Here is a 26,611-nt window from a genome sequence, read left to right as displayed (position 1 = left end):
TCCAAAAAAATTTATTTTTTAAGCGAAATTGAAAATTTCTTGGTTTAAGAAAAAAACTTCTTGGCTACAGAAAAGAAGTCATCTCTTGCCAAAAAAATCAACGTTTTGGACGAAAAAAAAGTTTAATTTCGGCCAAAAAACTTTTTCTTGCCCCAAGAAAAAAAATTTCTTACTCCAAAAACTCAAAGTTTTGAACGAAAAAAAGTTAACTTGAGCTAAGAGAAAATTTCTTGGCCCAAGGAAAAAATTTTCTTGCTCCAAAAAAAAAACGTCTTGATTGAAAAAAAAAATCCCTTGGGCCAAGAAAAAATCTCTTGGCACAAGAAAAAAATTCTCCTGCTCCGAAAAATAAATTGCTTAAGAGAAAATAAAAGTTGCTTGGCCCAAGAAAAAAATTCTCTTGCTCCGAAAAATAAATTGCTTAAGTGATAATAAAAGTTGCTTGGGCCAAGAAAATAAAATTTCTTGCTCCAAAAGTTTGCTTCTTTAATGAAGACTTAAATTTTTCTCAGTCAAAAATGTATACTCTCTCCGAAAGGTTGACGCGTGGATTTTTTTTATATTTTGTTTTTATTTGAAACGTAATTTTTTGTGTTTTTTTACCGAGCAAAATTATTCAAGAGTTGAATTTCAAGTAACTTTAATATTAAATATTAAAGTCATGAATCATGATGTATTATAGGATATACTATAGTACAATTCAAAAGGGTACTTGTAGTTCTGTCAAATGACAAAAGAGTACCCGAACAAAATCGTAATGAAATTTGGAATATAACACTTCTGAAATAAATGTCTCACCAGGGACACTACATGTCGTAGGCGCGATCTCGTGGCGAGCACCGAACTACTCCCGCTGCTGCTGTCTAGCACCGGTGACTTTCCCCTTCTCCATATCGATCTTTTCTCCCAAGAAATTTTTTCTCTTGGCTTAAGCAACTTTTGTTTTCTTGGTCGGAGAATACAAAAATACTTGCGTAAATAGAATAGTACTTGTTCCGAGAAATTTTATTTTCTTGTACCAAAAAAATGCAATATTGCTACAAAAAAATAATTTATCTTGCCCCAAAAAAAATATCTCTTACTTTAAGAAATATAAACTCTTGAAACAAGTGAAAATTTTTTGATTTAAGTGTAAAAATATGTTAACGTGAGAAAAAAATTTTTATTTAAGATAAAAATTTGAAGATAATTGTTTACTTGAGGCAAGTAAATTTTTATTTTCCGAATAGATCAAAAAAAATTTCTTGAATCAAGAATATTTTCCTTGATTCAAGTTAAGTATTTTTTCTGTGTAGATTCACACATACATTCGGATATCATCTTGAAATTATTCAGAATAGCTTTCTAGAACTTCAAAACGTCAAGCTCTGTTAGAAATTCGGTTTTCGAAAATCGGACCGAAACCAATAACTTCCCTGTTTTGTGTGTGTGTGTGAGAGAGATATGTAAGCCTCTCATTTCTTTTTAATACTCTCTAAACATGAATAATTGAAATAAGTGAATATTCACTAATTCTGAGCGCTAACCGAACCACTTTTTGAAATTAGTGGTTCGGTTTGCACTTGGAATTAGTAGATATTCATTTATTTTAACATATCCATGTTTAGAGAGTGAATAAACCGATCTAGATGAATATTGCAGTATTCAAAAGAGTTCTTTTGAGCTTTGATTCCTAGCAAATTTCAGATCATTTATTTAAATAAATTCCGAGCTATTTAAGAAATATGAAAAAAAAAAATTTTTTTCTTTTTGATATTTTAAAAACTTTCTGTCCTTGATAAAAAAAAAAGTAGTTAATTTTTTTTAATGAGTCTATTGTTTACATATAATTTAAGACTTAAATTAATATGTTGAGAGTAATGCACTACCTCAAACGCTCTGCGTTGTGAGGCGTGCAAAAAAAATAAATTTAAAAAGTAACTTAATTTTTTCTTAAAAATATTTAAAATTCTCACTTGACTATGTTATCAATTGAATATTCATTTACATTACTTTTATCAACTACTCTATTCAGTACAACTACTTCTGTACTCTATTATTTCCCTTTAGCATACTTCACTTTATCAATAATCGCCAAGTTCACATATAACCATTCGTGCTCATCAGCGCCTTTGTAGTTGGTTTTGGAACTATAATTGTACAGCTTATTGTGGACACTTTTGAAAGTGAAGCCCCATATGAGAGTGCTCCTTACCTCTACCCTCCATAATCAAAACATAAATCTTGCCGTTAATAATTATTTTTGTTTAATGTGTATAAATATACAGAAAAAAAAAAATCTTGACTCAAGAAAATTTTTCTTCAACCAAGAAATTTTTCAGCGAGTGGAATGAAAACCGGAAATTTCTTGAACGAAGTGAAATAATTTCTTGAATTTTAAATCTTCAATTAAGAAAAAAAATTTTTAAGCCAATACATATTTCATACTTGGTCCAATAATTGAATTACTTGCTTTAAAAACTTGCAGTTTTTAGTTTAATAATAATTTTTCTTAACCTGAGTATGTTACTTACTTAAACCAAGAAATAAAAATATTTAGTTCGAGAAAGTTATACACTTCATTAAAGAACTATGATGTTTTGAAACAATAAACGGTACGAACTCGACTAAAAATAAAGGGAGTTGATTTAAGAAATTTAAACTCTTGGTTAGAGTATAGTGTGCTTTCTCTGACCAATCACACGAAAAATCTCAAACCAAGATTACTAGAGTCTCAAGCCAAGAAAGTTTTCTCTTGGATTCTCACTCATAGGTGCTCCCTCCTTCGCACCCAAAGGAATGAATACTCCCCACTCTCTCTCTTTCTCACACTAGCGCAGCAAATGGATTTTGAATCCACCTTTTTATTTTAAATAAATTAAAAATTAAATAACCAAATTATATTATTATAATAAATTAATTGATTAATGTAATTAAATAATATTGAATAATTTCTCAATTTTTTTTGTAATTAAATCTGTTTTTTTTTTTTTTAATTTTTTTATTTTTATGTCGAAATTCATTTATGAACGATTCATACAATCCGTTCAGTATTTTGGTAAAATGTCAGAACTAACATTTTTCTAAATTATTGGCGATAACATTTGCAATATTAATTCAGGGTTTAGGATTTAAAAATGTGACTGACCATAAGCCAGTGTGGCTCAGTATATGTGGGCAAAGTAAACGTAGCCTAGCAAAGGCTGGGATGGCTTAGTTGGTAAAGCTCTCGCGTGACGCCGAATCGATCTGGGTTCGATTCCTTGGTTAAGCGATAATTGTTTTTTCTCAATTTGTTTAAATAGTTAAATTATTACGAAACTCGCCCATCCCTTATGAATGCTTCTGATACATTATTTATTTGCTTCACAGCATTATTTGTAATATTAAAACAAAAAAAATTGTTCATTAAAAAAATGAAACAAAAAAAAATAAAATTTTTAGCTCGATAGATTTATTTGCTTAATTAAAGAAATTAATTTCTTGGCTGAAAATTTTTTTTTTTGTTTGCGACAAATAAAAAAAATTCTTGGCCCAAGAAAGTTTCTTCTTGGTTTAAAAAATTTTTTTTCTTAGTACAAAAACTTTTTTTTTAGCTCAAGACATTGTTTCTTGACTCGATAAGGTAACAGTCTTTAGACAAGAAACAAATTTCTCGAGTTAAAAACAAACTTTCTTGGCCCGAGAAAAATAATGCTTTAAACCAAGAACGAACTTTCTTGGGACAAGAAATGGGACCATCAAAAATCCTTGTTTGACTGTACTATTTTTCGATTTTAATCTATTATCTATTTCTACAATGCAATGCTTGTGTATATTTCATAGATTGAAAAAGATATAAAAAGTTACTTGAAAATTTCACTTTTAGTCACTTGTATATATTCCATAACTCTTCAATAATTAACAATTAACGATGACATAAATAACAAAAAAAAAATCTGTCTATCGGTTAACCCTGGAAGTTAAAAAAAAAATTACGAGTTAATAAAATTTCAAGTTTTATAAAGTATGATGAAAAGTTCATGTAAAGCCTGTTCAGTATACAGAGAAAACATTTTAAAATAAACAACTTCATAGTTCGTATGAAAAAAATTTTAAAGACTATAAAATTCAAGTACCCTTCTTTTGTATGGATTTTTTTTTTGTATTTCTAGAAAGCACAAATATCGTCAAATGTTTCTGTCGAACGCAGTATTAAGGAACGTAGTTTGAGCATAGTTAGGTATGGTCAGTACTCAGACTACTACAATACATTCAAACTTCTGTAAACGAACACATACATATAGAATACATACGCTCTTTTACAGCGATTGTAGCGTTTATCATATTCAATTCTTCAGAAAAATAATGCGCCCCCTCTAAATAAAAAAGTAATAGAGATAATCATTTGAAACTAATTTAATTTTATACAAAAATTAATTAACTAATCGCGGTTGATTTAAAAGTTTTCTAAATTTTATCATTAATTGTAAAATATGTAAATTATTAACTACACTTATCTTTCGAAAGATGTTTCCACTTCAAAAGCCTAAGATACACTTGAGAGAATTTTTGACAGTTTACATTTTCCATCTTCATCTTTTTTTAAATTGTATGTGACAATAAATGTATAAATAAAAAGAAAAGGTAGAGTTTGTTGAACAAAATTTTTTGGAACGAAGTTCCTTATGGCGCGTTGTGGAGAGGCTAAACCCTAGCCGGCAAAAAACGTCCGTAACGCGAGAAAAAAAATCGTAACCTTTTTATGTATAGTCTATGTATGGTGGCTATACACTGTCTAATGTATAGTCTATGGGATGACTGTTATTATTATTGCCGTTTGCTATTATTATTATATCATTCGATAATTACACCATCTGGTGGTCAAAAGTGGAACCATCTGATCATTACTACTACGTTAAACGCAGGGAGGCTATACACAGGGTTGCGAATTCTTTAATGAGAATATTTGCAATCAAAAATTGAATTTTCAATCCGTAATTGAAATTATATCGATTAAAATTACAAAGTTAACTTTTAATTCAACAACTTGAATTGAAAAATTGGAAAATTAATTTAAATATAAACACGTGAGATTAAGAATCGAAAAACCAATTTTTAATAAGAGAAGTGAAATTGAAATTTAAAAAAGTAGTTTTTAAATTGACACGTGGGTCTAAAATTTCAAAAATTAATTCTAATTCAGATACGTGGGATTAAAAATTAAAAAATTACTTATTAATTCAAACACATGGGATCAAAAATTGAAAATTACTTTTTATTTCAGATTCGGTACGCAATCAAATAAGTAATCAAGACAAAAAATTTGACAGCACTTATAACTGGAAAGAATACTATTTTACTTGATCTTCAAGTTTGAATATTTTTAAACTTACTGTTGATCGTCAGATATAATAGAATTTGAATTAAAAAGATCATGCATAGTTAAAACATTTGAGCATTAAATTTTTTGAATAATTTTCAGCGTAAGCAGAGAATTTAAAATTAAACCAACACCAATCCGATGTTCAGAATTAAAAATATTTTATTTAATTTATTTATTCGAAAATAGAAAATTTAGAAACAGAATGTAATTTTCTAATCCCCTTCAGCTATGGCTAATTAAAATTTTTGATTGACTTTTCAATTATTAGATATGGAATTAGAGATTAGAAAGAAATTTTTTAATATGGTTTTCCGAATCGAAATTTTTTAGTTAATGTTTATTCGAATGTTTATTTAGTTAGTTTATTTGAAAACGTAGATTTAAAAATTAAGCCATTACATTTCAACGATACTTTACGAATTGAAAATTTGAAATTTAATTTTTAATTGAAAAATGTTGGATTAAAAATGAAAAAATTATTTTCAATTCGAAGATATTCAATTAGAAAATTACAAAATCATTTTTAATTTGTTGTTTTTGGATTATGAAATATAAAAAAAAATTTAATTGAAACACTAATGCAATTATAAATTTAACGCCCTATTTGCAACTCTGGCTATACACTATGTATAGGAATGTATTAGACTGGGCCAAAAAAATCGACTATATTTTTTTTTTTCGATACTGTGAAAATATTATTCCTGATAACTAAAAAAAATTACTGTGCAAGTTTGAGCCCTTATTATTGATATTAAGAGGTGTATCGTTACCACTATTAGTTTGTTGACAGAAATTTCATTTTTTACCCAAAACTCGTAAATTATCTATTTGAAAAATTTAAGCAATGTATATTCTTAAAAGAAATTAAATTCCCTAAAAAAAATTACTCTTAGTAAATTGACGTCAAATAAGCCGTTTCCTTGTAACCGTGCCTTAAATATTGATTTGTTTTTTTAATTCTTTGATTCTATTTTGGATTTTTGTAACTACTAGAAATATAAAAATTTTTTTTTACGTAAGATTCATTTTCTTGAAGAAAATTTAATGCTCCACAAAAAAGGTCTTTTAACATTTTTTGCTAAATTCACTTCTTCGAACGTTATTCAGGTTATTGACCTCGTTTGGACTCAACTTCAACCTTGAATAATTTTCAAAGGAGTGAATTTAGCAAAAAATGTTAGAAGACCTTTTTTGTAGAGCATTAAATTTTCTTCAAGAATATGAATCTTGCGTAAAAAAAAATTTTAATATTTCTAGTAGTTGCAAAAATCCAAAATAGAATCAAAGTATTGAAAAAACAAATCAATGTTTAACGAACGGTTACGAGGAAACGGCTCGTTTTACGGCAATTTCCTCATAGAGATTTTTTGTAGGGAATTCAATTTCTTTAAGACTATACATTGCTCAAATTTTTCAGATAGATGATTTACGAGTTTGAGGTAATACATGAAATTTCTGTCATAAAAATAGTCGTAACGATACACCTCTTAATATCAATATTAAGGACTCAAACTTGCACAATAATTTTTTTTGGTCATCAGGAATAATATTTTTACAGTATCGAAAAAAAAAAAAAAATATTCAATTTTTTTGGCCCAGTCTATTGTGTATGCTTATTCTTTACATCATACACCCGACTAGAATTTTTCATAAGGGCCTGACAAGGTCCTTATCGGGTTAACCTTATTTCAAATAAAGTCCCGATCAGGGTATCCTGACGAGGATCCTGATATGGATGTAACGCATAAGACCCATGAGGTCCTTATCGGGATTGCCTTATCAGGACCTTACCAGGATATCCTCATCACGCCCTTATCAGGTCCTTACTAGGATATCCTCATCAAATCCTTATCAGGATTACCTTATTAGTAATTATTTTTAAAAAAATATTAAATTGCAAAAAAAAAAATAAGAGAATTTTAATTCGATAGAAAATGTTATCTATTGTATTGAGAGCATTAATTAGAGGAAGTAAACATATTTTTTATTGATGAAAAAATCCCAATAACTGCTGGGCTCGAACCTGCGTCCTTTCGATTCAAAGTCCTCGATGCTATCCACTGGCCTGACATACACAAGTGATCTTGAAAGTGTCAATATAATATTTATTATGATGTTAAAGAATAACTGATGAAGAAGTAAAAAATCTGTGCTACAATGATTGACGTGATTTTTATATAATATTCTTTTGTACTTTTTTAAATTTTTAGCCTGTAAATGAAATATTTGAAGGAATGGGATAACTTTTTTTTAAATAAGGATATCCAGATACGGTCCTGATCAGGAACTCGTCAGGTTGACCCGATCGCAAATATATACTTAGTTCGTGATTCACACTTTTCTAAACAACAAGGAGAACTTTTAGGATCTCGATTAAAAGGATGGAATTTATTGCAACCAAACACAAAAATAACTTTTTTTCGGCATCGAGATGAAGAGTTAAAAAGCTTTTTTTCACAAGATAATGATTTGATATTTTGTAACAATGTCTGTGGTGTTATGAATATTTTGGGAATACAATACAAAATTGAAGAGTGGCGTTTATTTATTGATGCTTCAAAAACAAGCTTGAAGGCAGTTTTGTTACACAATGGTAATAATCTTCCCTCCGTGCCAGTAGGTTATGGTGCTAACATGAAAGAATCCTATGAAACAATGAAATTTCTTTTAGAAAAGATTCAATATGACGAACATAAATGGAAAACTTGCGAAGATTTAAAAGTTGTTGCCCTTTTATTAGGATTGTAACTTGGGTATACAAAATTTTATTGTTTTCTTTGTGAATGAGACAGTAGGAATAGGAAGAACCATTACGTTAAGAAAAATTGGCGCAAAAGACGATCTCTTACTCCATGAATAAAAAATGTAAAACATGCTCCATTAGTACAACCTAAAGATATATTTTTACCACCTCTCTATATAAAACCTGGCCTGATGAAAAACTTTGTGAAAGCAATGGATAAAAATGGCGCTGGATTTCAATACCTCAAAGAAAAATTTCCTAAAATCAGTGACGCCGAGATTAAAGAGGGTGTGTTTGTAGGTCCTCAAATCAGGCAAGTGATGAAAGATGATATATTTAAAGAATAACTCGATGTTCTGGAAAAACCAGCTTGGGAATCATTTATAAAAATCACTGAAAATTTTCTTGGAAATCACCGATCAAATGAGTATAAAACTATTGTCGAGGAACTTTTAGAGAAGTATAAAGCATTAGGCTGCAATATGTCCTTAAAAATACATTTTTTACATTCGCATTTAGACTTTTTTCCCCCAAACTTGGGTGCCGTTAGTGATGAACACGAGGAACGATTCCACTAAGATATTTTTACCATAGAAAAACGATACCAGGGAAAATGGAGTCCAACTATGCTGGCAGATTATTGCTGGGGATTACAGAGGGACGTTTCTGATGCAAAATACAGGAGAAAATCATGAAAAATTACTTATATAAATATTATAACATTGATGATAATTTAATTTAAGTTAAAATAATTTGTAATTTAAGAAAAGTAAAAAAAATCATATTACAATAAAACTATTCGTATCTAAAATTTGAGACTACTAATTCTACTCTACTTGACCTGATTCCTAACAGAATCAGCCAAAATTTTTCTAGTTACACAAAAAAAAAGTTGTTTTGTTCATCAGTGTTATCAAGTCGCTCAAAATTTCAACTCAAAATATGAATTTTTAAAAGTCGCTCAAAATTTCGAAAATTTCTAAGTGTAACTTTTGATGTCAAAAAAATCAATTGTGAACATGACGAGGAAAGAAAATATCGAAAAACAAAAAATTCCGAAAAAATAATTTTTCATGAAAAAAAAAAAAAAACAATTTTTTTTTTCTATTTTATTTAAATGGGAAATGTAAAATTAGAAATAGGCACCTCTAAATATTTATGTTAAGAGCTCCGCTCTGAACAGGCTTCTTTCCTCACCTTCATGCAAGTTTTCAACCTGTTTTTTTGTTGAAAAAAAAAATTCGCCTAAAAATAGCACACCCTAATATATATGTTGTGATGATAATTTTATCGAATTGGGCTCGCTGAATATAGAAGTATGAATGTCGCAACAATTATCTTCAGGACATTCTGAATAAGAAATAATTAAATTTACTTCTCAATAGTCACCTTAACTACACTCTCCTGTTACTGTTGACTAATATCATATTAGTTAGCGAAATTGTAACTGATAGTGGTGGTTTCATTCAACTATTCTTTTATAGTTTAGAAAACTATTTTTTTCTCTCAGTGCAAGAAATAACTTCTTTTTTCATGTACAATTTTTAATGTTGATGACGGTCATCGAAGAATAAATGTAAATAAATGGTAAAAGTCAAAATGTAATAAATTAAAAGTTAAGTTTCATTGCCCGTTAAATATCTAACTCAAAAGTAAAGACATTTCATCGGAGTCGAGGTCGCATCTAGCGGTTTTCGTGTTCGACCTGCCCTGCCAACCGGTTTGTCTGCAATATGTTCCACCTGGTGAGACTGAAATCTTCTTACCTGCCTACGATTTTGCAGGTTTCGATAATGCTAAGTATACTTTGTATCGGCTTTTATAACAAATGTTTATCGACATGAAACTCAGATAGTAACTGACTAAACCACGGTCTCTCAATTTAATCTCAGCTCAAGTACCTTGTACATTAAATGACCTCATAGAACTACTTGATACTTTAAGCAAATTATCATTAACATTATTGCATTACGAGTATATGAAATATACGTAAACCGTTAGTCCTTTCTCCAATTGAGATTTCCAATTTCAAGTTCATGAATAGAGACTAAACTTACACATCTTAACTGTCGTAATAAACCATCTAAGTTTTTCAGAGATAAATTATTGTTTACATTGTATAAATAATTGCATGTTATTTAGATAAATAACTAATAAAGTACTCATACTACACAGAAAAAAAAATATCTTGTCTCAATATGAATTTTCTTGAGTCAAGAAAATTTTTGGGTCAAAGAAGGAAGGCCAGAATTTTCTTCGATCAAGTATTAAATTAACTTGAATTTTGAATCTTTCGTCAATAAATCATTTCGTAAGTCAAAAACTCTTTTACTATTGAATTAAAATACTTATTTATTAATTCAAGATACTCGATTTTCTTAATTGAAGAAAAATTTGTTCTACCCAAGAATTGCTATTTACTTGCATTAAAAATGAACTTATTTATTAGAAGTTAATACATTTATTAAGGTAAATAATTTTTTTTTTTTAAACAAGAACCTTAATTTGATTCATTCAATAACAATATCTTTTGATTGAAGAAAATAAATTCGTTGCACCAACAAAAGTCTTTTCTCCTGTTAGTAATATAGTTTTTCCAGTCAAGCTGTATGATCGACTTGAGCAAAGACTAAATTTTCTTAGCTGAAGAAAATTTTGTTCTCTAGAAATGAATTCTAACTTACTCTCTCTTTCTCGCACTAGCACAGTAAATTGATACTGAGTCCACATTTTTTATTGAAATAAATTAAAATTAATAATAAAATTATAATATATAAAATTATATATAAAATTAATAATAAGTTAATTAATTTATATAATTAAACAACTGTTATGTCCAATAAATTTTTTTTATTTAATTTATTTTATTTCATAAATAAATTTACGAAACTCCTCTTTACAAAAGCACGCAAAAACGCAGCGTCAGTATTACCATCACTTATGCGTATAAAAGTAGCGCGACGATTTTTGCAATAACGATTGACGAATAAATAAAAACTTGTCGTCATTTTCCACCAATGACAACAATTTAATTACTCCCATCAAACATCAATCAAAGTTTTTAAATAGCCTGAGCACCATGGCTCAGGGCCTTAGTTGACTATCAGATTTCGTGATCTTGAGCCCTACGGACCGCGAATAACGAAACCGCGAAATTTTCGTGAATCTTATTGCAGGAATCCGCGTTAGCGTTGAAAAGTCAATAAGAGAATTTCTATCTTTTTAATAAGAACCCTATTGCAGGAATCCGCGTTTGCGTCGAAAAGTCAATAGGGAATATTTAAACTAAAAATCTATTTAAAAATCATTCAATCTTACTGCAGGAATCCGCGTTTGCGTTGAAAAATCAGTTAGATCTTTAAAATAAAATTCTATTAAATTCAGTTATTGCAGGAATCCGCGTTTGCGTTGAGAAGTCAATAACTGAATCCAAATTATTTATTAAAAATTCTCAAACAACTGTTAAAAATTCGGTTCGATTGAATAGTGATGCAAAATAAAAATAAATTGTAATCCAATCTCGAGTCGTTTCAGTTCTGCGCATAATAGCTTTCGGGCCCAATAAAGACGCATAATACAATAAAATTGGATTCATAAAATTTGTGAAAAGTATAGTGTATAAGTAAAGTTCAATTAAAAATATTGTAATTGAAACGTTTAATAAAAAGTCTAGAGATCATAACTTCAATCTTCAGAGTTTCATTCGAAAGTAGCACATAAGATTTTATCCTACAACCCCAGCCGCGCCTATTCAACCAAATCCACTCAGGAGGAGGCCGAGTGAGCTGCAAAGTTTGGAGGGATAAAAGCCTGCCGTGTTAGAAGAAAGAATCATCTAAAGGTAAGTGAGAGACATTTAAAACATTTTCTCTCTATTGATCGATTTATAAATGCAACGTGATCAAGCTCGAAGGCGTTTGGGTTCGTACTCTTCGAAAAACCCACATTAAATAATAAATATAGGAAGTGAAAACCTTCCTCGTATTCTTTACTGTTGTCCGCATCCTCCAAATCGCTCGTTAAATTTTTCTATCGCTACCAAAGGGAGAAATCCCGGATAATTAATTTAAATCTAAGCGGCGGACATAACACAACACTAAATTAATTTGTAATTTTTTCTAAACGAACTTTTTTTTTTTTTTATTAAAAATTTCAATATTTTTATATCGAAATTGTTTTATGAAAAATTTATATAATCTGTCAAGTATTTTGCTAAAATGTAACATTTTTCCAAATTATTGGCGATAATATTTTTATTTAAAATTCTGTGTTTAAGATTGAAAAATATGACTGACCGCAATGCCAGTGTGGCTAAATAGATGTAGGCAAAAGAAACGTAGCCTTGCAAAGGCTGGGATAGCTTAGTTGGTAAAGCTCTCGCGCGACGCCGAATCGGCCCGGGTTCGATTTCTGCGTTAAGCGATAATTATTTATCTCAATTTGTTGCAATATACACTAATGTATAGTATATAACTATTGTATAACTAATTGAGATAGTGCCATATCCCTTGTAAAAGCCTCTGATAAAGTATTTATCTGCTTCACAGCATTATTAATAATATTGAAACCAAAAAATAATTTTTTATATAGAAAAAATTCCTCAAAAATTCCATATAATTATTCGAAAAAGCGACGGAGCTATATTCGCTAAGGAGTACTCTAGTTCATAAAACAATCGTTGATGTAAAATTTTCGAAAGAACACGGAAATAATTAAAAACGTTTTTAATACAGTTTCGTCGCTTTTTCGAATAATTATATGGAATTTTTGAGCTCCTGTAATTGTCTTAGCTGTATTGTATAGCAAATCTAATGTTTCTTTTGCTTCGAAATAGTTGCTTCTTAATAAACAAAAACAATTATTATATCTGCTTATAAATAGCATTAACTTTTACTTTCTGCTTTTAAATCCCTACTCAGAACAAAAAAATATCGAAATCGACAAAAACAAGTGTACAGTACCAAAAATCGGTACTGATAATAATTTATTGCGAAAAAAAAATTTTTTCAATTTTCAAAAATCGAAAAAAATAGTAATTATGGAAAGCCCACTACCGGTCCGGGCTTAAAAGTTGCAGTATGGATAGAAGTTTAAGATAGAAAATTTTCAAGAAAATCGAAGGATGCATCTTTTTTTAGAAACAAGGTTGAAAACTTAAAATTCAAAAATCTCGATTGAAAACATGTCGTATATTTGTTTTGTATTTTTTGCTGTAAAGGCCATCTAAAACGAAAATTTTGAAAAAAAAACCCATTGAATTCCGATCATTATTACGAAAGTTATGATCAAAAAACCAGAAAAAGAGCGATTTTTTTGAAAATTCGATATTTTTTGAACCATTGATCAAAAAAATCTCCAAATTTACTAGGAAGCCTCTTTCGAGAGGTACTAAAAAATGCCAAAAAATTAAGAAAATCGGAAAAATCAATTTTTGAAACCATCTGATTTGGCGTGGTATGCCCCATACGGAGAATCACGTTCAACATTAACCAATTGCAAATTACCGATAATGATTCCAATTTCAAATGAGTTGTAAAACAATCAACATAAGAAGAATACACAGTGATGAGGGAAAAAAAGTATATACATAGGAGATATAGAAGAGGTCATGAATATAAAAATTGTTTTACGATCGATTGACATCGCGATTGACCGCATTCCATACTGGAACACGAGGATCATACTTTGAACAAAATTCCAAACTATTTTATACAATCAAGCTATGAATACCAGAGTCGACGTATTTTGTGAATGCGTGCATTTTTATTTATTCCATTATGCTTTCATTATATTCAATAAATTAGAAGAATGTGACAGCATTTATTACGTACGAAAACAATTTAAAATGTTAATATTACAAATAGTGGAAAAGCATTTTTGAATTATTAATAATGTAGTCTTTTATTTTGTATAAAATATTACAAAGGAATTACGAACATAAAAATATTACGAAAAAAAAGTTTATAGTTAATAATTGTAAAAAAGGTCAAAATTGTGATTATGGAAGAATTAAAATATGCATATTATTGTCTAATGAAGTAATGATATGAATGTTACGTTAAATGTTAAAAAAAATTTTAAATAATCCTCTAAAATTGTTAGAATATATTATAAAAAACTGGCATATTTTTTAATTGAATTAGCAAGTTAATAATGCCGAAAAATTTTATTAGAATCGTCCGTAAAAATATAACATTACCGTTGAGGAAAAATTATAAAGTTTATTGAGAGGTGCATTCTTTTTTTCCTCTGTAACTCGAGTGGACGAACGGTACTATCACTATCGTACTTTCACAATGAATGGAAATTTTATCCACGTTAAATAAATAAAAATTTTCAAATAATAAAAGCATTGATTGTTAAGTTACAAAGCGTGATGCATCCTCGCGCCTTATTTTTTAATCTCGCGTTCCGAGTTTTTGTTTGAGTTTGAGAGAAAAACTTAACAAAAATCACTGAAAATCTGGCTTGAATGTATGTGTGTAACTTAATTTTCATTTGTTGAAGTAATTTTGCAGATTGAAAAAAAAAAACTAAACTACATTTCTTTGCCGAAACTGAATTGAAAGTGCATATTATAGTTTACATTAATGGCTCAACTTTTCTCGAAAAATAGTAAAGACCCTCTAAAATTATATCATATAGATAAAATTACCTATGTTCACTAGAATTTTTAAATGAAAAATTCTCTCAATTTTTGGGTACATGTAATCATCATTGTTTCCGTTACTACCAATTGAATCGAATTAAAAGTAAAAATTATTCCTGTTAATATCATAGAGAAATACATATTCAACGTCGACAAAAAAGTTGTGCAGAGCAAGTGAAATTTGAGAAGTCGTGGTCTCCATGAGTGGACTTTGTTCTTATGAGTTTGAAGCTTACGAGATGCTTAGCTAGCTAAGTATTAAAGAAAAAGAAAAGTTTATTCAATCCTCGATTACCCAGCGAGGGTATGCTTCTAGGGTAGAAAACCACCGTTAAGGTGATTTCCAACTAAGTCTGGCTTTTAAACTTATTTTGTTAAGGTATTTTCTTTTTACAATAAATAATTCATGAAAGAAAAAGCTCTTATGGTATATGAAATCACTTAGCATTCCTTATGCACTTGGCTGCTCCCGTATGACTTGGTCATATTATAGTTATTGCATATCACTATTGTTCATCAATTGAAAATTACGTGTTGATATTCTCTATTAAATTTTATCTTATATTTATCATAAACTATAAAATAATTATCTATTACCAAACTTAATCAATAATTTTTATATTCATAGCATATAAAAAAATAAAATGAAATAAAACTGACTCACCAATAGTATAAAAGACGACTAGAAACGCGCTTATCCTACACACCTTCATTGTTAACTATTTATTGGGTAGCTTTATACTATTTTTTTATTAAATATTTAATTATTTGTATATTTATGATATATAATGATTAATTTAATGTCTATAATTTTTTTATTTTTTCACCTTCACACAAATTAAAGAGACGAAATGTTACTGAAATAATTGTTTTCACTCACATTACATTTCAAAAATAAAGGAGACACTGTGGGCAGAAATATAACACACCACACCACGAGACACTATTGCAACAAACTTTCATAATTACTAGCCGATGGTGCAATTAAGACTACTGCAAACATTTGAGTTTGTATACTACAGATGACAACATACTGTGAAAACTCGTATCACTGTTATCTTCTTTTTGTGATCAGCTATAGAGATGAGATAACCTAGTATCCATTAGAAGGATTTAATGGTACTCTTGATCCGGTTCAAATTAGTGGTGTCATTCTATTAAAAAAAAAAAAAATATACATATATATAAATAATAATAATAAAATAAATTAAAGACAATATTATACTTATAGTGTAATTTTTTTTTTAATGATGAAATTAATAATATTCATTTTCAATGAGTCGGATTTCCTGTTTGAATTAATCAGAATTAAAAAAAAAAAGGCCATTCAGCAGCTGAAAAGGAAGTAGATTTCTTTTTAATTGCTTATTTCAAGCTTTCAAATGAAGGTACCGCCAAATCCTGATAAACTATAATAAAAAATACATTATAGAGAATAAAATTACAAAAATATGTAAAATAGCTATAGGGGAGGGTGGGGCAGAGCGGCCCCCCTGAAATTTTGATCAAAAAAAATTTTTTTTTTTTTTCGCCTAATTACTATAAATCCGATATGTTTGCGCATTTTTACCCCTACGCATGACATTTGGGGCAAACTGGACAAGCCCAAAATTTAGAAAAAGTGATTTTTTCATATTTTTATCGTCAAATTAAAAAAAAATGATTATAATTCCACATTTCTAGCCCTACGCATAACACCTGGGGCAAAATGGACCAGCCGAAACTTCCGAAAAAATTATTTTTTCAAATTTTTCGGCCGTTTCTCTATGTTAGAGGCAAATTTGGTCACTAAAAATTTAGAAAAATAACATTTTTTTTTTAGTTGATAAATTTTTGAAATAAAGTAAAACTATAGAATTGTTTTTTTTTTTTTTTTAAATAACAATTAGTAATTAAGGTAATCGAGAGTAAACGATTTATTACACCTTAAAAAATTTTTTTCGAGTAATATAATACCGAAAATAGTTGTCAAGAGAAAGAAATACATTCTTAATGATGAAAACAATTTAAAAAAAAAAAAAAAAACGAAAAAAAAAAATTTTATCACTTTTTGGAGGGGGGCCGCTCTGCCCCACAAAAAAAAATTTTTTTTTTTTCAGAATTTTGGCAAAATGTCCATAAATTTGTTCGAAATAGGACAAAAGTAAAGTGATCTTATGGTTGAAAGCCACAAAAAGTAATAATTGGCTTAGGGGGGCCGCTCTGCCCCACCCTCCCCTATTATTATTGCCATCGTATTATTATCATAATTAATGTTATTCTTGTTGATGATATATCATATTATTTATATATTCTCAATTGAACAAAGTTGGTTATAACTGCTTCAATTGAAATGTTTTCGTTTTAAAAGTGTTACACAGCAATAAAATGAATTCGAACAGTTTCAGGAATTAACTATAAAGCAAGAGTACTAATGCAATAGCTAAATTTCAAAAATTCAAATGAATAAATCATAAAATTATTAAATTTTCGAAAAGTTGAATCAAATTCGAGTTCTTGTTTCTGCAGTAAATATCGATACTAAAATGAAAAACATTTAGATAAATAACTTACTCAAGCTGTATATAGATTGCCCTTTTATTCAATAATATTACTATAAAGTACAAAAATTTTTCGTTAAATGAAGAATTCTCTTGTATAAATATTATAATAAATTGATGACAGTTGTTAAAATTACATTGAGCAAGATCACGTTAAGTGGACCCCCCATTTTCCACTTGATCAAGAAAATTAAGTCTATGAATTTTTTTCGTACGTAGTCAATATGAAAAATTAATCCCTTTAACGATTTTTTAAAATTTTCATTTTAACAACAATTTTTTTTACAATAAAAAATTTGAGTACTTTTAATTAAAAAATAGATTCCAAAACAACCGTTAAAGATGAATTAATGAAATTTTCAGGATTTATTGTCGAATATCTATATTTTATAGAAATATTAATAGCATAAAATTATTTGCTTATTATTCCATTGTTAATTAACTTTTAAGTAAACAAATAAAAATTTCATTGACTTCTCGGTCAAAAAATGAAGTTTTTTTTCATGGGTTACATGCATTATTTATTAATTTAAGATTCTGAAAGAAAATTTTACTGCTCGCGAATAAATTAAACAATATGAATTTATTTATCACCGCGCGCCGGTCGCTAAGCGTTCTCAATACAGTGCGCGGCCGAGCGTCTCAGGCTCTAATGCAGATTTAGTCAGTCATGATTGAAAGTAACATTAAAAAATATTATTACTAAACAAATTTTTTTTGTTTTTAAACAATATCATGAATAATACAATAAAATAATTTTTTATTATCAAACTGAAACAGGGAAAACTAACTCATAATTAAATTTAATTATTAATAAATAATAATTTATAAATTATTATTAAGTAATTATTAACACATTAGCTATTTATTAAACAATAATCAGGAAAAAATAACTAATACTTTAACTTAATTACTAATTAATAATAATTTATAAATTATTATTAAGTGATTATTGATACATTAAAAATGTATTAAACAATAATTAGGGAAAACTGTCTAATAACTAAACTTAATTATTAATTAATAATAACTTAGAAATTATTATTAAGTAATTAATAATAAATGAATTATTTATTAACTAATAATCAGGAAAAAGTAACTTATAATTAAACTTGATTATCAGTTAGTTTTCCCTGCTTCAGTTTAACGATGAAAAATTATTTTATTGTATTATTCATGATATTGTTAAAAAAAAATTAAATTTGTTTAGTAATAATATTTTTTGATGTTACTTTCAATTATGACTGACGAAAGCTGCAATAGAGCCTGAGACGCTCGGCCGCGCACTGTATTGAGAACGCTTAGCGACCGGCGCGCGGCAATAAATAAATTCATATTGTTTAATTTAATCACGAGCAGTAAAATTTTCTTTCAGGATCTTAAACTTTAATAAATAATGCATGTAACTCATGAAAAAAAACTTCATTTTTTGACCGAGAAGTCAATGAAATTTTCATTTGTTTACTTAAAAGTTAATTAACAATGAAATAATAAACAAATAATTTTATGCTATTAATATTTCTATAAAATATAACTAAAACGTCTTTAACGGTTGTTTTAGAATCTATTTTTTAATTAAAAGTACTAAAAATTTTTATTGTACAAAAAAATTGTTGTTAAAATGATAATTTTAAAAAATCGTTTGAGGGATTAATTTTTCATATTGACTACATACGAAAAAAATTCATAGACTTAATTTTCATGATCAAGTGGAAAATGGGGGGTCCACTTAACGTGATCTTGCTCATTGTATGAATGAAAAATTTATTAGACACACGCACAAAAAAAAAAAAACATAATATTCATCAAATGTTCATGCACTTACTTACAGCTTTTAGTAAAAGATGAATTAAAACATTTTATGCTGATAATTTTGGCTAACCACGTGTGCGATACCTTAACCTTACCTTATTGGCAAGGGTACCATGCTTACAGATTTATTTTCTGAAATTTTCTTGTTGTTAAGTTGACGTTTGCGACAAACTAACTCAAGTCAAAATTCGGCATGGTGGGAGGCCAAAGTGTCCTACCCCTGGACTCACTTAAAACTATCCCTTAAAATTACTTGGGCCTCTCGGTCCCTTCTCACCCCCATCTCCCAACAGCATACTTCATGCACTCTTATACTTTCACTCGCACTTACGCCACAATATTTCTAACAATCTTACACCCGACTAGAATTTCTTCCTGATTTGCCTGAAGTACCATAAGGACCTTATCAGGTTAATATAAGGTTTGCCGTATTAGGGCAAACCTGACAAGTTCCTTGTCAGGAGCTCATCAGGATATCCTTATTCAAAAAAAAGTTATTTGCCATCGGGTCAACCTGATCAGGACCTTATCTGGATATCCTTATTCAAAAAAAAGTTATCCCATCTCTTTAAATGTTTCATTTACAGGCTAAAAATTAAAAAAAAAAAGGCTATTCGGCAGCCGAAATGGAAGGTAGATTTTCTAATTAATCTATATAAAAAGTTTCATACATACATATCTTGTGATTCATGTTAGTGTATAGTCATGATATGAAATTAGGCTTGTTTTCTAAGAGTATGTATGTATGATAGAAAACTTCAGATAGTTGATTTGACAAAACAATATATAGGTAATGTACCAAACTAACCTTCACGTGAACAAAGTATATAGAAAATTTAATTAATATGATCAAAATTGTAATCGCTATTACGATGGCATACCAGTTATAATTATAGGACGTACAAGTACGTTTGAAACAACATAAGTGATAAAAGAAATCCTTTTAAAATATTAAATAGCAGTGAAATTTACAGGTTATTTTCTTCACAATGAAATACAACTGATGAAATTGAATTAGAATGGGAAATGCTTAAGTTATGTGGAATAAAAAACCATATTTCCAACATTTTTTAATTTCATTTAAAATTTCAAGGCTATCAAATTATTGGAAGAAATAGTCAAAATATATCGTTTAAGGTCATAAATTAAAGATTATTAGACAAGCTTTCAAAAACTTTTTAGGAAAATTGTCTATGAATGTTAGTTTTGAAGTTATATAAACTTTAGCAGTGATTAAAAACTGATTTTTACGAAAAATCATGAAAATCTCAAACAGCCATAATTTTAAAACTATTCGAACGATTCAGGGCATCTTTGAACTTGATCAAGGTAATCGCTTATAGAATAAGTGTAACAAAATTCATTAAGATCCGATAAGTACTGTGGGTGCTATCGTAATGACAATACCAGTGATAATCATAGGGATTAGAGGTAAATTCGATACATCATAAATAATAAAAGAAATACTTTTAAAATATAAAATATTCGGAAATTTACAGGTTATTTTGTGCACAATAAAATACAACTGACAAAACCGGATTATAATGGGACAAGCATAAGTTATGTGAATTGAAGACCATATTTTTAACGTTGTTTGATTCCATAAAAATTTTCAAGGCTATTAAATTATTGGAAGAAATGGTCAAAATATAAAGGTTAAGGCCATAAATTAAAGCTTATTAGTCAAGCTTTAAAATACTTTTTACAGAAATTATCTACGAGTTTTTGTTTTAAAGTTATATGGACTTAAAAGTGATTAAAAACTGATTTTTTCGAAAAATCGTGGAAATTTCAGAAAGCCAGAACTTCTAAACTAATCAACCGATTTAGCCCATCTTCGAACTTAACCGTGATAATCACCCATAGAATGAGCGTGAAAAATTTTATTAAGATCTAATAAGAATTGTAGACGCAATCATGTCCTCAAAACTGCGTTATATCCCATATATATATATATATATATATATATATATATATATATATATATATATATATATATATATATATATATATATATATATATATATATATATATATATATATATATATATATATATATATATATATATATATATATATATATATATATATATATATATATATATATATATATATATATATATGTATATACATATATATATTAGACTGGGCCAAAAAAATCGACTATTTTTTTTTCTTAACGATACTGTGTAAATATTATTTGGGATGACAAAAAAAGATTATTGTGAAAATTTGAGCCCTTAATTTTGATATTAAGAGGTGTATCATCGCAATTTTTTATATTTTTTTTAATGAGCGGGTTTTTGTCTCATAACTCTCAAACCATCGAGACAAACGAAATCGACTCAGATACATTTTTTGAAGGAAATTTAATGCTCTACAAAAAAGATACGATTGAAATTTTTCGTCAGATGAATTGTTTCCTTCTCCCGCTGAGAAGATCGACGATTTTCAAAAAATTCGGGAAGTTATTGGTTTCACCCCGATTTTCAAAAAATGTGTGTGTGTGTGTGTGTGTGTGTGTGTGTGTGTGTGTGTGTGTGTGTGTGTGTGTGTGTGTGTGTGTGTGTGTGTGTGTGTGTGTGTGTGTGTGTGTGTGTGTGTGTGTGTGTGTGTGTGTGTGTGTGTGTGTGTGTGTGTGTGTGTGTGTGTGTGTGTGTGGATGTAAACCTCTCATATCTTTTTGATGAATGAACCGATTTAGATGGTTCTTGCGGCATTCGAAAGATATTTTCTGAACTTAGATTTTCAAAAAAATTTTAGACCATCCGTTCAAAAGATACCGTCGACGAAAGAAACAGTAGGAAACGGTTTTTTGCAAATATCGTCGAAACGACAAAACCAATCATTCCCAAAATTTTATCAGCTCAAGACCTCATAAAACACGTCGATTGCCATCTCAACCATCAAAATCGGTTAATTCGTTCGTGAGATATCGTGGGAGATAGAAATGCTAAAAAATGTTTTTTCAGAAAACAATGCCATACAAAAGTATTTTAGAGCTCGAAGAGCTCGAAAATGTATTCACAATAATGTTTTCGAGCTCAACGAGCTCGAAAACAGCGGGAAGTTTTGGGGCTGGCCCGCAGGGTTAATCGATAGACCGATTTTTTTTTTAACAAGATTAATTTTTTTTTTATTCATACTTTCAGAATAATCAGATCAATATTCAATTTTGTGTAGAGAAATATCAAATCTTGTTTCAAATTAAAATTATATTTTAGTATGACTTAACAAAAGTTTTTATGATTATTTTAAGTATTGATTTTTTTTTATTAATGTCGACTTTTTAATTTGCTAAAATTGTAAGAATGTATTTATTGTGCTAGATCAATTAGCGCCAACAACAACAACAACCCAAAAAGTAGTTATTGATGGTCAATTACAGACTGTTGCTCATGGATTAAAACAAATAGATCGTGAAGTTAAAAATCAATCCATTGAACGTTTTCCTGGTGGTAGACCGACAGGTGATAAAGGTTAATACTAATTTACTGATTTTGTTCCGAATTTTATAATTTTTCAAACTCAAAGTAAATTAAATATTTAAGAATTTAAATATTTCATTTTAATTCCAGTTATTTTGTAGTAACATAGTGACCTTACTATTCCGTATTTTTTTCGATCAACAAAATTGCATTTCCTAAAATTAACTCAATAATTGGACGAAAAAATTAAAAAAATTGTAATTTTTAGACTTGAAAAAAAAAAAATAATCACAAATAAACAAAAAATTGACATTTTATAATATATGAAAAGAATTTTTTTTTATTATTATATTAAAAATATAAAAAAACCGGTATACTTATTTAGATAAATTTTAAAAAAGTTTTTCGAGACGAATTTATTTTTCGTTGATATTGAAGTATAAAATTACGTTGAAAAGTAATCCTGAAACTAAAGAATTTATCCAAGTTTAACTTTAAATTTATCAATAAATAAATTTTTATACTTATAGATTTACTCAATAAAAATAAATCAAGCAGCAAAGCAGAACCAAGTTCAACAATGGAAACAATTCACAGTGATAATGAAGTACCGACTAGTTCTCAGGGATCAAAACATCGATATCACCAACATAAGGAGCAAATTAGAGATTCTTATGATACTGAATTGAGCGGTAATACATATCAATTATAATTTAATTAGCTTATATGTAATCAGTCCACATTAATTCGTATAATTTTTTTAACTTAATGTTACTTTGAGTTGAAGTTTCATAAAGTTAGTTTTACCCTGGCGGTTTTGAATCAGCCTGGAAACACCCTGGGAGTGGAAACACCGTAGAATCACGGTGGATCCAGGGTGGTTACACGGTGGGTTTGTGCCATTTTATCACCGTGTATACACCGTGGAATCAGGGTGGAATCACGGTGATAAAATGGCACAAATCCACCGTGGAACCACCCTGGATCCATCATGATTCCACCGTGTTTCCAGGGTAATTCAAAACTGCCAGGGTAATTCTAGTTTTTTCTTAATATCATGGTTACCCTACTTCTAAGTATATAATCATTGACTATAATTTTTAGAAAAAAAATCAAACAAACGAAAAGGAACTGGTGCTGATAAAAAAGAAGCATCTAGTCAACGATCTCACAAATCCAAAAAATTAAGAAGAGAAAAATCCAGTTTAAGCGATGATTCAAGTGACACTAGCAGTAACTTGAATGGTATTTTTTATTTATAAATTTATTCCGCATTATATATTGTAATCAATATAGCTGACTTAATAATTCGAGACACTACAGTTGATTTGAGAACTAATTGGAAAAGGAAAGATATAGGGGTGCTCCAGAAGTCAAAGCCCTGTTTAGGAAATCTCATAGAATCTAATAGATTCTCATAAATTCCGATAGAGATTTTATAAGGATGAATGAGTTCCATAAGAAGTGCCATAGTTAAGTATAGGGCCTTATACTTACAGCTATAAGAATCCATCGTTTTTTTTAAGCAGGGAGGGAACCTCTGATTTTTTACACATTTGCGGAAGTCGAAAAGATTTTCTGAAAATCAGTTAGCGAAGAACTAAACGATTTACTATATTTACTATATTTAAGAGGATATTAACGACACAGAAGTTTACTCAAGTGTTCGTTCGGGAATACTGTGGAGGATAAAGAAATTTGCTGATTTTTTACGCCATTGTGAAAAAGTCTCAAGAATCCTCTAATAATGAATGAGGGAAGCACTTAAATATTTAGTGTTAGTTTGTATATTTTACTTATATCAGAGTTCCAATCCAAGGGACGTTGAAGGACTTGAGAAAATAATCATCAGAATTTGAAAAATTTGAGTTTTTAATTTTTTTAATCCTATTATTTTCGAATTATTAACAGCCAGCTATATTGTTTTTAACAATTTTCGTTATTAAATTTTCTTTTACCTTATTCGTGGCAGCAAGAAATTTAATAAAAACATTAATTTGAATTGCGAGAAAAATTTTTAATCTTTTTACGTAAATTTTTTTAAAAAGTTAATTAAAATTTTTAACTATTTTACAGATAAAAAACTCTTCGAAGAATTTTTGAAATGGCATCAGAAAGAAACGAGTAGGAGTAAGAGCAGGAGTGAAAGTAAAAGTAGGAGTAAGAAACATCGGAAGGACAAAAAGCCAACGGCAAAGGAGGTTTGAACTTGATTTCTATCGACAGTGGTTTAACTAAAAATATTTTATTAAAAGACTTGCAGATTTAACTATAGTGAATATTTTTTCGTTACTTTAATCTGCATATGGAAGGATATTTGTTCAAAAATATCGTTACCTGCGAATTTTTCCGTCAAGATGTGTCTTCTTTAAGTTTTACAGCCACTTTTCCGAGGACAGCTTTGCATTCTTAACTACTTTATTTTAATTTACGACTATACCGATAGATCTTACTTTTAGAATACAATTATTTTATAAAACTCCCAAATGTAGAGAGCTCAAATTTAATAAACGTGCATTATACGTCGGTATACTCGTTTTATAGAGTCAGAGTTATACTTTTTAATTATTTTCGCAAAAATCGGCCTTTTTTCTGCTGAGTTATTTTCTAACGGCTTTTACTCTTCGTGATTTTTTTTTTTGGGCTCGGGAGAAGTCGTAAAAGATTTGAACGATTCCTCAGATGTTTTTCAGCTTTTTTGTTTGATGATTTCCGTTTTAATGTTATTTCTTTTCATTTAGCCCAAGAATAAATTTCAAAAATAAATATATTTCACCGGATGAAATCAGCCCTAAAAATCTTGCAGTTATTTTGTTTGGAAATGGAGCAAACAAATAATTTCTTTAAAATTTATTTCATATCTTAACAGGTAGAATTAGTCGAAAAATCTGGAATAATTGTAAATCGATTTAAATTGGATCTAATTACGGAAAGTTATAGAAAAAATCCCAGAGAAATGACTCGTAAATTATTCAAATTGATTATTGACATAGAGGAGTTAGCCAAGATGACGATCGCTAAAACAAAAGGACGAGAACTAATGCCTGAAAAATATCTCGAAGCTGGTTCGGTGAGCTTACGTATAATAATGTTACTCAATTTTTTTACGTCTGTACTAGAATTTATAAGGAATTCTTTAACGATTAGAACTATTACTTTAATAAATCTCATCATAATTTTTTTCAATAGAATATGGGACGATCCATACTGCAAATGGCAGAGAGTTGACTGCGGCAGAATTTAAAAATTGTGTAGGAAGAATGCTTTCCACCATTCGTGAGGGTTTAAAAAGCAACAATGAGCCTAAAAATGATGATAAAAAACAAAATGAAGATGATGCTAATAAGAACGATAATACTGATGTTGAAAACGATTCTCAAAGTGATTCTTAAAAGTTATAATTTCTCACTTTTTTTTTGTTATTTAACAGTTCTACATGTTGCTATTTTTCAATGTTAATTTAGTTACTGTTCTAAACCCAAAATGTTGATTGTAGTTTATTATTCTCTTGCAATGACTCATAATTAATTAACTTAAAAAACTGTATTGCTTTAAACTTTTTCAAAAAATAAAACATGTTCTTGTTGAGTTCATTATTTAGTAATACTAATTGGTTTCTCCCTTATCATAGATTCAAAATGTCATGTTTAACTGTTTATTGTGCTATTTTATCTAAAATTTACCTAGATTAATTTTCATCTTCAACTCTATGAAAATTCAGGTTAAGCTTCATTGGATTTCCTTTAAAAATTATACGGGTGTTTTCAGGGAATCCCGAGAAGTTCTTTCCAAATATTTTATCGAACCTGTTTAAATAACTTGTGTGAAAAGTCATGCGTAAACGGCTTCTTAAAAATCTCTGAAAACTGATAGGAATTTTTTTTTGTATACTTTCAAACCTAAAATCCATAGAAATTCCGACAAAAAGTGACAAATATTTAAATGGGCAGGGTATCTTTAATCAGTCATGTTGGAAGCCTAACGGTTCATCGTAACGTGGCTAGTATCGCTTTTCTTTCGATTTTCGTTGTTTTCTGGAGCACTGGGTGTTTTCTTCTAGGGAACTCTCAACCACGCAGTCTTCCACAAATAAGC

At 28.8% G+C, this 26,611-nt stretch overlaps 2 protein-coding genes across 5 annotated transcripts in view; one reads left to right on the top strand and one right to left on the bottom strand.

Annotated features, from left to right (window-relative positions):
* Positions 1-26,094, top strand: part of LOC130667144 (RNA-binding protein 27-like) — a 29,893-nt gene extending 3,799 nt beyond the window's left edge. The window contains exons 1-7 of one of the 3 annotated variants that reach the window (XM_057468634.1): positions 11,174-11,928; positions 22,418-22,567; positions 23,047-23,208; positions 23,621-23,761; positions 24,593-24,717; positions 25,386-25,586; positions 25,706-26,094. In XM_057468634.1, the coding sequence (XP_057324617.1) occupies positions 23,097-23,208; positions 23,621-23,761; positions 24,593-24,717; positions 25,386-25,586; positions 25,706-25,744 (618 nt within the window). In that variant the 5' untranslated portion in view covers positions 11,174-11,928; positions 22,418-22,567; positions 23,047-23,096 and the 3' untranslated portion in view covers positions 25,745-26,094. Of the gene's footprint in view, positions 1-11,172; positions 11,929-22,417; positions 22,568-23,046; positions 23,209-23,620; positions 23,762-24,592; positions 24,718-25,385; positions 25,587-25,705 lie in introns of those variants that run through there. The other 2 variants (XM_057468635.1, XM_057468636.1) reach the window with 2 other exon arrangements.
* The window catches only part of LOC130667141 (cysteine-rich motor neuron 1 protein-like), a 386,893-nt gene that overhangs the window by 198,373 nt on the left and 161,909 nt on the right, over positions 1-26,611 (bottom strand). The window lies entirely within an intron of this gene.

Source organism: Microplitis mediator, chromosome 4 (genome assembly GCF_029852145.1).
Source record: "Microplitis mediator isolate UGA2020A chromosome 4, iyMicMedi2.1, whole genome shotgun sequence".
Taxonomy (NCBI): Eukaryota; Metazoa; Arthropoda; class Insecta; order Hymenoptera; family Braconidae; genus Microplitis; species Microplitis mediator.
The sequence above is the reverse complement of the archived record's forward strand: the minus strand, read 5'-3'. Positions and strand labels throughout refer to the sequence as shown.